At 48.3% G+C, this 15,205-nt stretch overlaps 1 protein-coding gene across 3 annotated transcripts in view; it reads left to right on the top strand.

The window, feature by feature from the left end:
• prkcz (protein kinase C, zeta) overlaps window positions 1-15,205 on the top strand; it is a 102,667-nt gene that overhangs the window by 74,560 nt on the left and 12,902 nt on the right. For all 3 annotated transcript variants that reach the window (XM_061735582.1, XM_061735584.1, XM_061735583.1), the window contains 7 exons: window positions 2,545-2,642; window positions 3,735-3,821; window positions 5,708-5,843; window positions 5,922-6,009; window positions 6,136-6,255; window positions 10,183-10,262; window positions 10,745-10,834. In XM_061735582.1, the coding sequence (XP_061591566.1) occupies window positions 2,545-2,642; window positions 3,735-3,821; window positions 5,708-5,843; window positions 5,922-6,009; window positions 6,136-6,255; window positions 10,183-10,262; window positions 10,745-10,834 (699 nt within the window). The remainder of the gene's footprint in view (window positions 1-2,544; window positions 2,643-3,734; window positions 3,822-5,707; window positions 5,844-5,921; window positions 6,010-6,135; window positions 6,256-10,182; window positions 10,263-10,744; window positions 10,835-15,205) is intronic.

The following is a 15,205-nucleotide window of genomic DNA, read 5'->3' as shown; positions in this document are numbered from 1 at the left end:
TTGTTCTACCTCCGGTAGGGGCATCTCAAGAACTAAAACCCTTTTTGACAGTTACTCACTAGCCTAGTAGGTAATGTTTCTGATCTGCAGCAACCAAAGGGCATTAAATGTACTGAAAGGAAAAAAAAACTACCAGAATGCATCAACAGCAGCAGCTATGATTACATCTACTGAAAGAAAGAATAAGATAAAACTGAACAGTGACTAGTTCTGTGCAGTAAAGGAATAAGCTACCTTAAATTTAAACGCCATAGCAAACAGCAAAGATGTGAGATTTAAAATATGCAACAGCTGCAGCAGAGTAGTTTTATTAATGTGGTGAATTAAACCTTAAACTGATTCTCTTTGTTCAGTTTTTAAACTTTTGAGACAAAAATTCAAATTTAATTCCATTCGGAAAAACTTTATTAATCCTTTATTAATATGACTTTATTAATGAAGGGAAATTAACTGTTGAAGTAGATTTCATGGTTCAAGTCTATTCAGAGAGTTGTTGTTGAGGTTTATCGCTGGGGTCAGGACAGGTCTACCCTAGCCCTAGGTCTGAAGTGGTCTGAAGGATCTCCTGTAGAGGTCTGAAGAAGCCTGACTGAAGACACTCTCAATCACTGTGTTGTGAAGAGGGTTCTCAGGTTGTACCTGATCTCTGGAAAGTTAATAACGTACCACTAAATTTGAAACCTTGTCATTATTATTATTATTAGCAGTATTTTCAAATCAGCTCTTTGATAAACCGGAATATGGAAGTTCAGACCTCAGAAATGAAGTCAGATTAATTTTGCTGCTTTAAATCCAGTTCTGTCCAATCCTGTCCAGGACACTCGTCAAACAACTGTTCTGTAGACGTTAAGGGTAGATGCTTCAAAAACTGGATCGGATTAGGGTCCAGCACCAGATCTTACCTACGGAAGCCACCATGCAGCTCCGGCAGAGCCGCAGATGCAGCATTATTTTGACCTGTCGGTGTCACAGATGATGCTGATACAAGCAGCAGGGACACCAGCATCACTGCTTTTAGTTTACTTTAGCTGTCATAGCAGAAGATTGTTTTCTCCTTGAGAAGCAATTCCTGCTGGTACCTCAAACGAGGACTGCAGCGCAACTGAGGTTGTACTTTTATTGTTATTATTGGTGAGTAAAGCAAACAATTCAAACGTCGGACTGATTTCCATTTACAGCACAGCCTGTGAAGTTAATCACACCAAAATCGGCACAAATCATCCAAGTCTTTGGTTAAATTGGAGGTTTGAGTCTGTGAAAGAGCAATAGCCCAAATAAGTGGGTTTAAAAAACAAAATGCAGGCCTTCTTCCTGGATTTTAATCATCGTATCTCAGGAAAATATAATCTGCAGAGCAGAGCAATCCCCTACGTCCAGCAGATGGCACTATTGGGTAAAACATGTTCAGAGCTGCAGCTTCAAGCCCGTAAAGTTTCCCTGCAGGATGAAACCATCACCAGGAAGTCTTGGAGTCCTCTTCGTTTACTGCCTCCGTTTGTGTACATTAGCTTAATAGCTCTTGTCAGCGTTGGTTTATTGCCGAGCATCAAAGAGAACGTTTTCATCCTCGGGCTACATACTACTGAAGTGACCAGTATGAGATTTCTTGTGATTGTATATTCTGCCTAATTATAAATTCTTTAAGTAATAATAAGTTGACCAGAAGGAATTTTGTATCATGTTCACAGCTTGTGGTCCGTATTGTGATGTTATAAATTAGGCATCAGGCATTAGAGAGCAGCGCTTGAGAAGCCCAAAATGTAAACACTCTTTATTTCCACCCACATAAAACATGAGCTTTTATCCAGTTTGTGATACATTAAACCAGCATGAGGCTGCCTGGCTTGAGGCGAAACACTCCCGGCTCTCTGTTACAACGTCAGCCGGCTGATGGCAGCATCACACGCAGGTTTTGTTGCTGGTTTGCAGCAGGAGCAACGTTTTCATGGTAAAATATCACTTTCATTTTCGGTATTTGCTCACTTTTAGGAAGCCTTGTCTCGCTCCCGTGGTCTCCCATCCCTGCCGTCAGATAAAAATTACCCGGAGGGACGTTGGACTAACGACCCAGGCGTCTCTCGATACAGCTGCGTATTTGTTTATGGTCCCACAGATAAATGAGGAAGACAGCAGCTCACAGAGCTACAGTGGACATCACTGCAGGGGAAATAAAGATGAGAGTTACCAAGCGAGAGACTGAACAAGCGGAAATCTTGGACATCGTAAAAGTGGCTGAACCTCCACTCCTGTAGGGGGAGCTGCTGATCTAAAAGTCACAAAAGTAGTGACGTCAGATTTCTAAGAAATACTGAAGATTTCCAAACAAAGTCACTCCACAGTGTCCTCAGTTTTGTTCGTCTGTACGGCAGTTAAAATAATTGAACTCTGAGGTCAAAGAGTCAATCAGTCAGTGAAGAACAACCGCAAGTCTGTAGAGCATCTCTACCGTCTTCCAGAGAAACGCCTATCGATCAGTCTGCTTAGTCGCAATGATTTACTCTTTCCTTAACGCCATTCCTGTCTGCCCCCCCACCCTCCCTGCAGGATATCGACTGGGTGCAGACGGAGAAGCACGTGTTCGAGCAGGCGTCCACAAACCCTTTCTTAGTCGGCCTCCACTCCTGTTTCCAGACGGAAAGTCGGTAAGAGCTTGATGCTGATGCTGACTGATGTTGATGCTGATGTTGATGCTGATGTTGATGTTGATCCTGACTGATGCTGATACTAATGGTGATGCTGCTGCTGATGCTGATGTTGATGCTGATGTGCATCCTGACTGATGCTGATGCTGATCCTGACTGATGTTGATGCTGATGCTGATCCTGACTGATGCTGATGTTGATGCTGCTGCTGATGCTGATGTTGATGCTGATGTGCATCCTGATGCTGACATGGTTTTGCTTCAGTTCCTACAGATCCAATCATGAATCATGAATGTTTTAAGTTTTCTGACAGCTTTCCCCTCCTTGTTTTTGACCTTGGAGTCATTTGGATTATTCTGCTTTGGTTAACACCTCCAGAGTATCTTCCACAGCGACAATGAGCAGAAACTACGAGTGCAGAGCACAGAAAGGTTTGCTATAATGCCTGTAAGATGAAAATAAGATGTGGAGGAGCAACAACTAAAGTGTTTAAGAGACAAAGCACACTGCGTTTTCCCAAAGTCATGAGGCCAAGAACAGATAAGTGGGTAGAATTAAAGCCAGTAAAGCCTGTGCCCTGCTGCCTCTGTGGTCCGTCCCTGTTTTCAGCAAAGAACAAAACTAAAGTCGATACAAGGTCAAGTCTGAGCGCTCGGCCTTCTTATCCGAGGCACGTGCTTCATTCACAAAACGATGAAGCCAGCACTTCATTCAGGGTTTCATATTTAGTTCAGGGGAAAAAACACCTTTGATTAACAGATATCAGCATATTATAGTCTTACACATGAGTTATGATGCTTTTCTGTGGAACATTAAACGCAATTAGACTCAATGGTGATCAATATTTATATTTTTTACAACAAAAGTTGTGGGGGTTTTTTTTTAGAAGTGACATCAGGAGCTTCACCCCCATGAAACCGAAGGGTCGTGTTGGTAAAATCCGCAAGAATGTTTCACGAATACCGTTAAACACAGCAGAGATACGGCGCTGGTCTCATCCTGGAGTGGCGAGCAGCGACACGTAGTCCCACGCAGCTGGGACGCACGCCGCTCAGGGCGTTTGGAGATAAAACTACTCGCTGTGTTTTCCAGGTTGTTCCTGGTGATCGAGTACGTGAACGGAGGGGACTTGATGTTTCATATGCAACGACAAAGGAAGCTCCCTGAAGAACATGCAAGGTAAACATCCAGATGTGCAACATCTGTCTCCACACACACCAACACACACACACGCACCATCCTGGCTCCAGCCCACAATGCAACAGTCTGTATTTAGAGTCGACGGCGCTGTCGCCGCCACACGGAGGAACCATTATTAGAGATGCCACATCGCTTTGAAGTGAAAGGATCTTTCCGCTCGCCTTCGTCAGACGCCGACCGCTGTCACGAGTAAACTCTGCAGCCGGACCGAAGGAGTCTGGTTAAGCTGACATGGCACCGCTGCGCGGGAGACACGTGACCAGCTGCTGGATCGGGGTGGGCTGTCTGAACTCACTCCAGATGCTTATTTCGGGGGTGCATCCGCGGTGGCCCAACAAAAGCTGCGTGTTTCATCTCATCTCATTGGGGAGGGGTGGGGGGGCAAAACTTTAATGTGCACTTTCTGTGAACTCACTTTAAATGTTCTGAACTGCAGATGCTTCCTCCCAAACGTACGCTTACAGGGATGCTGCGCGGATGTGGCAGCGACACTGAGACAAAACTTAACACTTGCTTCTATCTCTAAGAAATATAATGAGCACCCATAATTCATTATGCCTGTCTGCTCGCGGGGCTCTCCAGCAGCGGCTCTGATAAATGCTGGATCAAAGGCTGGGTAATTTAGAGAGGCACTGTTGGCGCCCTATCAGCCTCTGCAATCTGGATCCCGGAGACAGCGGCTGTACATATGCAAAGCACCATGTTAATCACTCATAACGACTGTACATATTCATGAGCGGCGCTCTTAGACAGAGCCCTGCTGCATTCCCCCGCGCTGTGGGGGAGGCGGGCCGGTGGGCGGTGGATGGCGCTGTCGATAGCACGGTCTGACGGCAGCGGTGAAACAACGGCGTACAAAGGAGGCTGTCACCGCGGAGATGTGGGGGAGCGACGTGGGATTTGTGATTCCTCTGTCAAACAGCGCTCCGATACAGTCTCCTTCCTCTTTGTTTGACAATCACCGGTTTACAGCAGGCAGACGGAGAGAGGCTCGTCGGTGTTAATGAAGGCTTATCTCCTAGAGACAGAAAACACACTACCTACACACGCCACTGACTCACCACACAGGCGCTGCGAGCACCTTAATTATGATCAAAACTATGAAGGGTTCAAAGGGGAACTCTGACTCATCACACTTAAGGATCTGCGTCGAAACTAGAAGCTCAAGTTGCTCGTGGTGTGTGGTTCCATCGTTTAATGAGATCCGGTGCCGGGGTCGTCACGAAGCGCGACGTCCAACCAGGGTAGAGAACGCAGGTGTCCGTCTGCAGCTATCAGGAGCTCGTCGTCAGGGCGAGCATGAAGCAAGACGTTACAGCTGGACTCAGCCACATCGTAAAGACGCCGCGCCATCGTCCTCATCACTGTTGCCACCGGTTTCTGCAGCTCCAGAAACCAGAACATCCGTCCCTAAAGGCTGAAATATGGTTCTGCGTCAAAACGACGCCGTGCCTACGGCGTGTGGTTTGGGTCGACGCAGACCACACGCCGTCACTGACGTGCACCTCCCGAAAATTGTAACTACGCGTTGAGGAGACGCAGACCACACGCAGACGGAGAGGGCTGTGATTGGTTCACTTGGTAGCAACGCATTTCCGGTTTCCGGTTTGAAGCAGTCGTGAACTTTCAGCGCTCTTTCCTTCGTTTATGTGTGATTTTTTTTATTTTGTTTTTTTGCACAATAGTTGTCCTTATCTCTTTCATTCACTGTGACCGGAAAAAGGACGAAATGGAATGACGGAGAAGTCCGAAGGGTTCAATACGGCGTCACGGCTGCGGCGCGTGCTCTGCGTTGGTTTGACGCAGAACCTTAATTCAGCCTTAACTGGCAGGCCACACACATCTCTCCCTTTGCTTCTCTGCAGATTTTATGCTGCTGAAATCTGCATAGCTCTGAACTTCCTCCACGAAAAGGGCATCATCTACCGAGACCTGAAGCTGGACAACGTCCTCCTGGACCACGAGGGACACATCAAGCTCACAGACTACGGCATGTGCAAGGTACGCGCCCTTTTCCTCTTTTTTGTTCCCACGTTGATGTTCTTCCACAAATCACACGCGGCTTACTCCACCACTTAGGAGGGGATCAGACCCGGCGACACCACCAGCACCTTCTGTGGTACGCCCAACTACATCGCCCCGGAGATCCTCCGAGGGGAGGACTATGGTGAGCAGGGAGCCGCCTCGTTTCCTGTGTCCGCTCACGTTACATCCCACGTCTGACTGAATGTGATGCTGTTTGTTGTTTTCATGCCACACCCACGTCCAAATGTCCCTGTTCCTCGTGGTCCAGGCTTCAGCGTGGACTGGTGGGCTCTGGGCGTGCTGATGTTCGAGATGATGGCGGGGAGGTCTCCGTTCGACATCATCACCGACAATCCTGACATGAACACGGAGGAGTACCTCTTTCAAGGTGAGTTAGAGTTTCACCTGTGAGGTGAGCTTTAACAAAGACCTGCATTCTCTCTAATGACCAGCAGAGGGCGACGCCTTCGTCTGCAGCCGCACTCAAGTCTTCTCACTTGGTTTATTACTTCGGTTTTACCTTTTTTACAATATGGTGCTCGTTTTAGTCTCCTTTAATAACACCGTCTCGCGTCCAAATGTGGTCATCACCTCTGGTTCCCAAAAACTGATGCGGCAGCAGCTGAAAGTGCCAGCGGTTGACGTCAGCGTGCCTCGGGGCACTCAGCACCTCTGCGTTTGTTATATGTTCCCCTTTTGAAAGTGCTGTTTCTTGGGAAGCGCCTGCTCCTGCAGCGGCGACGTGGCCGCCGTGACCTACATTCTCTGGTTTATGGGACCCGGGAGCTCAGAGCGGGAAATCAGACGTGAATATTCAGAGCACACAGCAGGCTGGTTGTCGCCGTTAAAACAAAAACATGTTAATTCAGGCGTTTGTGGCTCGTAATTGATATTCTCACCGAGGTAAAAACAGATCCCATATAATTGAATAACAATCAGCTCGGGGCTATAAAAGGGTTTTAATCGAGGCTGAGACGGGTCTCTAATGTTCTGAGGAGGGGAGATCCCTCTCTCCCTTTCGCTGTTATTCTTATTAAATGTTTTCTGTCGTGTTATTTAGTGCTTTTTCCCTTCATGCAGTACTTCAGTCAGAGAGAGATCCTGCAGAAGTGCAGCTGGTTGTCCTCGTCCCTCACGGGATGACAAGTTCGTAGCTGTTGGTCGTGTCCATCCCGCTAAAGAAACGACTGGCGGCGTGTGTGCGGGGAGGTTTGGCCGTACGTACGTGCACGTCACATGAACTGCGTTGGCAGAACATTGCGACCTCGATTACAGATGAGATTAAGACGGATGTGTGCAGCAGTGTTTTCTTCATCAGCTTGTTTTATCTGGCAGCCAGTGGATTTTTAATTTGAGCAGAGCTGGTGCCAGAGGATCGCACGAAAGCATCCGTCGATCAAAGCCGTGGCTGAATGTTAAACGAGAATGTTTCTGTTGCTCAGAACCTCGTGTGTCGTGGTTTTGATCACATTAGAAGTCACTTGTAAAAATGTGATTTCAGTGTTTTCACCTTCTCAACATGCTTCGGGGTGTGTTTTATATGCTCGGAGCTGAGTTATGACTGAAACAGGCTGTGACACGTCAGCATTTCCACCTTAAAACTTCACAAATGAGGGACGCAGAGTCAAACTGTGGAACTATCAATTGTTTTTAAAGCAAAAAGGCAAAAATGAAAAAGCTCAGCTTGTGTGAGTCTGACCGGGCCTCCGTGAGCCCTGGTCAGCACGGCCTCGGCGTCCGGGCCTCCTCCTCCTCCACCAGACATGCAGGACGGGTATTTCCCCCGTCACACAACTGTAATAGTGCAGCGAGGAGATGAAGCAGAAGGCAAGTGGACAGTTTACCACGTCACTGAGATGGCAGCACAGGAAGTCGTGCTAACTTTTAGAGAAAAAAAAGACGCGCTGCACGGCAAACCTAGCGTCCATTTGAAGTACTGTAACACGCTCTGGCAGCCATCAAAAAAGCCTGCTGAGGGTTATCAAACAACATTTTAATGTTATTTTTAAGCAGGTCTCAGGTTCCTGCGGTAGTACAATCAAACTCATTAAATGTCCTCTTTGGGGGAGAAGAGGACGGTCGGCGCAGACACGTACGTCACGTTTCATCCCGTCTGCATCCTGCGTGTACTACAGGTATAAAAGGATGAGGAAGCTCTGAAGATGATAAAAAAAGCCGGCTGATGATGCCCTCGGGGTGGAGGAACCTCAGTACGTTCTGTCCTCCCATTTTCCTCAGTGTTTCCTTCAGCCATATGGCGTCCATGCCTAGCAAACCCCCGCCGCAGTCTCCTCCCTCCGCTTCACTGCCCGCTGTAGCAGAAATTCCTCCGTACTACGGTGTGACGCGTTTCATCCGAGCCGTGACCGTCAGGAACATATAGCGCGGCGCCACGGCTAGCATCTGCCACCAGCGCCGTCCTCCTGGCGGTCTGACCGTTGGACGGACGCCTGCCAACGGAAGCCGACCATTTCGCAGCAAGAGCCACCCAGCCATATGGCCCGTAGCTGGACCCGGTGCCAGGGTCCTGGTTTAGGTGTCGGAGCGCCACATGCCGTCCCCAGAGCTTAAGATAGACGCCCAGAAACAGGCGTGTGACAGGATGATACGGGGCAAGTTTATCTCTGCAGCACATTTCATGTACAAGACAGTTCCAAGTGCTTTACATCAAAACATTTTTTTTGAAGTCAAAGACTTTAAGAGCTGAATTAAAGACTGAAATGAAAAATAATTTTAAAAAATGCGATGCAAGAAATAAAGGTACAGTGCATTGTGGGAGATTACTGAATTGTGGCACCAAATAAGAACATTTTTAAACCTTGAATTAAAACAACATATTTTGGGAGCCTGATGCATTCTGGGAGCTTGTTCCACAGGTGAGAAGCATAAAAGCTGAATGCTTCCTCACCGTGTCGCCAGCCATCTTTCTTCCTGGTTCGAGGCAGAGCTAAGGTTGGTTGCAGTTCCTCGATGGGCCACTAGAGGCTGCAAAAGCCAGTCCATCTCCACTGACCTCCGTATTAAATGTCCAACTTTAGAGCAGAAATAAACATATTTACAACCATTTTGGTCTCAATTGTTTGATTTCACACCCAAGACAACCCTGAGGGGCTGATTAATTTGAACTACCTTGGGCCCATGAGCAAGGACCATAAACTTAATTGCTCCCCGGGCGAAACAGATCTAAGTCGCTTTGGATAAAAGTGTCTGCTAAATGACAGTAGTTATTTATTTTTAGTATCACGCCAGAAGAGTTTAAATAAAGCATTACATTTATTTCTAATGAGATTGATTGACAGTCAGCTCAGCCAATCGCTAGCCGTTTGTAGTAACGCAGCCTCGGGTTAACACCACGGCCATTTTTGATCTCGTCGTCGAGGTGACATGTTAAATGTGTTCGGCTGAAGGATTGACTTTGATTGACGTGCGGTGGGAGTGTCCCATTGGCTTGAACGCCACACGAATGCAGCCCAGAGACTGTATATGACAGTGGACGAAGCATTTAGTCAGATGGATGGGTGGATGGATGGATGGATGATGGATGGATGAATGATGGATGGATGATGGATGGATGAATGATGGATGGATGGATGATTGATGGATGCATGATGGATGGATGGATGGATGGATAGGTGGATGATGGATGATGGATGGATGGATGGATGATGGATGGATGGTAAATAAACCTATGAAGCACAAATCAAGCTGTTTTCAGGAAGTTGTTGCAGTAAAACCGTCAAATGAAAACTTGTATAAATCAATCTTAGTGTTTTTGTTTTTTTTTAAGTGACGCTTCTGCATCAAATTTTGAACTAATGGTGGTCGTGGGTCACAAACCGAGGCGTCATTACTACCACAAAAAAATACAAATACACACACAAATACTTTTATGACGAATAAAGCGTGGCTGTCACGTCTTCCTCTATTTGAAAGTGAGGCGGGGTCGCTACCGTCCGCAGGGCCGCGCGTTCAGGCCACGTCACCTTGAGCAGTCATTTGGAAAAAAACTAAATAAAAAAACATGAATGTGTCCTTGGTTTGGGTGTTTCAGTTGCTCTCGTGTGTCCGACATTGTTTGGTTGCTGGAGTCCCGAGGCTGCTAGCAGCCGTAGCACGAGGAAGGGGACGATGGCGTCCTCTGCGTCTCCTCCTTCCTCTTGACTCCCACACAGGAGACGTGGTCACCCACGGCAGCCCGGCCCGTGAATCATCCTCCCTTCTGCTCACCGCTGCCCTCTTATTGTCTCTCCCTCTCGCTCTTCTTTTACTGCTGTCCTTCTTTTTGATTTGATTTCTTTCTCTTTTTTACCAACAGTTATTCTTGAGAAGCCCATTCGCATCCCAAGGTCTCTGTCGGTGAAAGCTGCCAGCGTGCTCAAGGGCTTCCTGAACAAGGTGAGAACTATCCGCTGACGTCAGCCCTTTATACGCCTCTGCGTGTGTGTGTGTGCGTGTGTGTGTGTGTGTGCGTGTGTGCGTGTGTGTGTGTGTGTGTGCGTGCGCGTGCGCGTGTGCGTGCGTGCACGTGAGCGGGAGCACAGCCAAGTGTTCAGGCTGCGTGACGGACAAACGGGGAAGTTCAGTTTGTACCTGAGGTTTCTGCTGGAGAAAGAAGAAGAGACATCCGTCGGTGCTCCTGATAAATGGACGATAGTCTCCATTTGTGATGGACCGGTCGTTGCTCGGTACAAATCTGCTCTTCTTTATCCATCCCGACAATATCCAAACTTCCTTCCTCTTCTTTTTAGTATAAATTGGGACATTGATGAGATAAACACTGACTTTATTGCTGTTCAGGTTTTACTGCTCAGCTCTGTGTAGATACTAACTTATGAAGTTTTTGTTCATGTTCCTGACTGGTTTTTTAATCCTGACAGGATCCCAAGGAGCGGCTGGGTTGCCAGGTCCAGACGGGCTTCACAGATATCAAGTCACACACGTTTTTCAGAAGTATAGACTGGGACCAGGTGAGACCCGGCGCTCTGCACCGCCGCCGACAGAAACACTCACTGATCTTTTTGAAAAGGTTTGATGATGTCACAGCGATCTAAATAAGTCATAACTGAGTTGAATGTTGTCGGAGGAAAGCGTGGGCTTCACAAACTCTGATGGCAGCAACCTCCCCCACACGGGGCGGGTGGGTCTTACAGCACATGAAACCGCCTTTGGATCGGATCGTGAACCTTAACCAGATGCGTGGATCTGTCCCGCAAGACCTGTAGGATCCCTCCGGACCGTCAGGGTCATCTGCCTGCGCCCTTGTGCTCATCATCTCCTCAAATATCACGCTTTTATCACCAGCCTAATAAATAAGAACTGCTTTCAAAAAGGTGAAAAAAAAAAAAAGGGTGAATTGCACGGTGAACCCTCAATGTGCCCGATTTCAAAACAAGAGGGTGAGATTTTTACGAGTTTAAACGGCATTGAACCTGAATCTTCTTATGGACGTCCCCTCTTTGTTTACTCACGCTTTCATTTAAAAACAATTAAGAGACTGAACCTCATTGCTTGGGTGTTACCCCTGAAGCCCGAGTGCTGTGAGGTGTGGGTCGCCTACACGGACACGCTCAACATCAATCAAGATCAGTTCTGCAACGAAGGCATCCGTTCACAGCGGTGGTCGCTGGGTCACTTATTTCCAGCTCCCTCGAGGCCAAAGTAGAAGGTGACTCTCGCGCGGGTGAACTTGTACAGATCCTTGTTGTTGGAGTGCGGCCGACTAGCGGACGAGCCCCAACCGGCAGCAGAAGACACAGCTGGACCTCAGTCCCCTCATGATCTGCTGTGACTATAAATGTCCAACATACGGACTCATGACGGCCACAGAGAGTTAAGAAAACAACATTTACTGCTTCTTGAGGAGCGTCCTGAGGTTCACGCAGCAGAGCTGCAGACTGTTTCTTCTGCTTCCTACAATTTGCAAAATATAATTAGATGAACTTTCGTGTCCTCTAGTTCAGGTCTCATCAATGTTTTCATACTTCTTTAAGAAAAGAAAGGAAAGAGTGTGACTTGAGGATTCTCCCTGCATCCTCAGCTCAATAGGAAGTGGGGGAGGACGCGAGCACGCGTGCTGCTTCATGACAGACGGATGCCGGGGATCGTTCGGCGCTTTGACTCCACGACCCGTCGTATCGCTTGAACCTGCATAAAAGCTACGGAGATTAAACGCCCACATTTACTGCTCGTCGGCGTGGAGAACGAGAGCGCACGGCGCAGCTGTCATCGCACATTCCAACGCGCCTTCATCACGCTCGACGGTGTGTGTCTGCGGTGTTTATGAACAACACAGCAAACACACCCTGTAGTTTATGTTTTCAACGGGGACGCGAGTGAGGCGGGGTCCTTTGTTTGTGTCATCGTTAAAGATGAATGATGGGAACATTGTTTAGAGTCTCGGCGAGCATGAAGGCGAATGAAATGCAATATTTAGTTTGCGCCATCAGCACCTGGCACGGCCACTGATTAACGATTTGATTTGATTTTTATTTGTCTCAAACATGCAGGTACATATAATATAAAAAAGAGCACCTTACGATGCCGTGCAAGTTTGAGAAGGAGCTGAAGGAAGCAAAGCTTATCAAGTTCAGCCCCCCCTTGCAATACAATTATATATAAAATACAATTACATAAACATAATATATAAACATAAACACATACATACATATATATATATATATATATATATATATGTATATATATATACATATATACATATATAACGATCGATTCCACAAACGTGTGAAGCTGATCATTGAAGGGGGTGTTGCTGCACGGGTCATCCGGGGTCAAGCAGCGAACCGGCCCAGATGGTTTGTTTCTGTTGGGACCTCTGGCACTTTTTCTGTTATGATGAGTAATCCCGTAATCACAACGACGGGGGACGTTGTTTACAGCGCAACGAGCTCTGCAAGGCCACGTAATGCCCAGAATAAGACCCCGAATCCAAACAACATGATGTGGAGATGGCAGGACCATGTGGCAGCAGCAGAGCGGAGAGAAAGGAAGCCGTCGTTGCGTCCGTTAATGGGGGGGGGGGCGTGATGTCATCGAGTTGAGACCCGTCATCTGGCATCCTCGCGGAGAAATGTCCCTCAGTGAGTCGGGGCGGCACGAAAACCGGGACCGGGACTTGGCGTTTAAACGTGAAGTATGCCCCCAAAGCAAACTGGGGAGATATCAAAGCGGAGAGGAGGCGTCGGCCTGGCGACGGAGCTTCCACGCACCGCGGTGGGAAAAACAAGCTGAGAGAGCTGTGAAAGGTGGAGAAGCAAAGCTCTCTGCCCTCCAACCAGGATCCCGTCTCCAGATCTGACAGGCCTGGCACGCCGCTGCTGTTGTTACCACACATTAATATTCATCAGACGTCTCCCGAGGCGGCGCTGGGAGTCTCTGTGCAGAGATGACACTTCTGAATATCATTTACCTGTCGCCCCCTTTCATTCCCCCTCCAAGCGCACCGCTGCACCCTGCCAGAGCTGTCGGCGGATGAGAAGAAGCTGATCGTCTGGCAGCACAAAGACCTGGATTTTGGGGTTTTTTTTCACGTGGCACCGGCTGCATCAGACATCACAGAAGCTTGCTCAACGGCGTTAACCCCAGAAACCTGGAGTTGGCAGCGCGTTCTAAAACAAAATAAATATTTGCATTTCAGCGACGGGTCGGGACCAGAACGAGCTTTGATAGTTGGCTTCAGGCAGTTCGGAAAAACTTCCAACGTTTGCATTTTTTGCTCTACTTCCAGTAAATATATATACGTGCACGTACGTGTGCTGTGCATGTCTGCTCTGCGTTGCAGCTGTTGGATCGTCCAGATGTGCAGCCAATCCCGGCTCAGTTTGGGTCCAACTCTGCCTCCCGTATTCAGAGTTTACCAGAACAACATCGATGTCGTCTTCTTTCACCACCGACTCAGACGCTGCGTTTAAACGGTGTTTCTTTTAGAATTTAGCAGCGTTCTGGACGTGAGGGACACGTTTCTCCCCAAAATAGGGAAAAGAAAGGTGTGCTATTCGAAGCGACCAGAGGACACGTGCATAAAGCTTCTTTTATAAACATTGTTCTCTTTTATAGATCTCAAATGCACACGCCTATTTTACACCACGGGCATGTTTCTAGAATCCAGCTTTTGCACAGAGAGATGTTGCAACACAACCGTGAGAAGAGCGAAGGTGACAGCAGAACAGAAGGGAAGTTTACCAGAAGCAAAAGTGAGAAAGTGGAGAAACAGACGAGCTGTTGGGTCTGAGTTCAGAACAGAACCTGCAGTGTTCAAAGCTCGAGCGTCGCGGCTGCAGGAGCTCCATCTGCAGCTGAAGGAGGATGAAGTTTTGCTTTTGTCCTCCTCGTCTTCCTCAGCACGAGTCGTCCTGCACACCAGCACCCTCTCACCTGCCACTGAAACACGTCCACCCGTGTCCTCCTGGACCACTCTGACAGGTCCGCCTGTGTCCCTGCGTCTTCTGAAGGACGGTGTTGTTATAAAGTCCTGTCCCCGCTGTCAGGAGGGAGGCAGGACTCACCTGGAGGGGCCACTAGTCCTTCACAGGGCCACACAGAGACAAACAACCGCTGCTGTAATCCCAGAGCTGCACACATGCTTCCACACATGCTTCCTTTAAGGGGAAAATACTTGATTTGTATGTGCAGATCTTTACTGGCCCCTGAGCGAGATGTCTGTTAATGGGGAGGGTTGATCTCCATCCCACAGGGGTTCCGGTGTTGATAACATGAGTGAAGTGTCACCTAAATGCATATAACCCCACGTACGAAGCACGTAAACACTTCAGATTCCTGCAGCAGGACATTCAGAAGGATGTTTCACTTCAGAAAGCAGTGAAGTGAAGGCACTCGGCCTCTGCGGTGTTAATCTCCTCGTTGGTGTGGAGATGTGCTCGTGGGCCGCCGCAGACGGAGCTGGAGCGCCACTCGGCGCTTGATGAAGTGTGTTTGTGTGTGTGATGCACGGCTGCAGTGTTAACTGCAGCGGACCTCTCCCAGACCTGCCCAGATCGGGGCTGACCGTCGCCGCCCGTGTGAAGATGTCAGGGCTCGTTTCAGGCCGTCGGCGCGCTTCGTTACCGCCACACGGCTTCTCCTCGCCCCGACAAACATCAGAGAGACTCGGGAGAGTCGGAGGAACGGGAGAGGGGATGTGAAAAGATAAAAAGAACTGAAATTGAGTAAGACAGACACGGGCAGAGGCGAAGGATGGAGATGGATGTGAGGGGGTGAAAGTGACAGCAGTGTAGGTCGGAGCAGGAAAACCTGAAAAAGAAATTAGCAAATGGAGAGGCGGGGCCTGGGGAAGGATGGGGTAGAGGGAGGGAGAGAGAGAG

The sequence above is a fragment of the Cololabis saira genome, chromosome 12, assembly GCF_033807715.1.
Source record: "Cololabis saira isolate AMF1-May2022 chromosome 12, fColSai1.1, whole genome shotgun sequence".
NCBI classification, from domain to species: Eukaryota; Metazoa; Chordata; class Actinopteri; order Beloniformes; family Belonidae; genus Cololabis; species Cololabis saira.
This window is presented reverse-complemented; position numbering and strand designations above follow the sequence as displayed.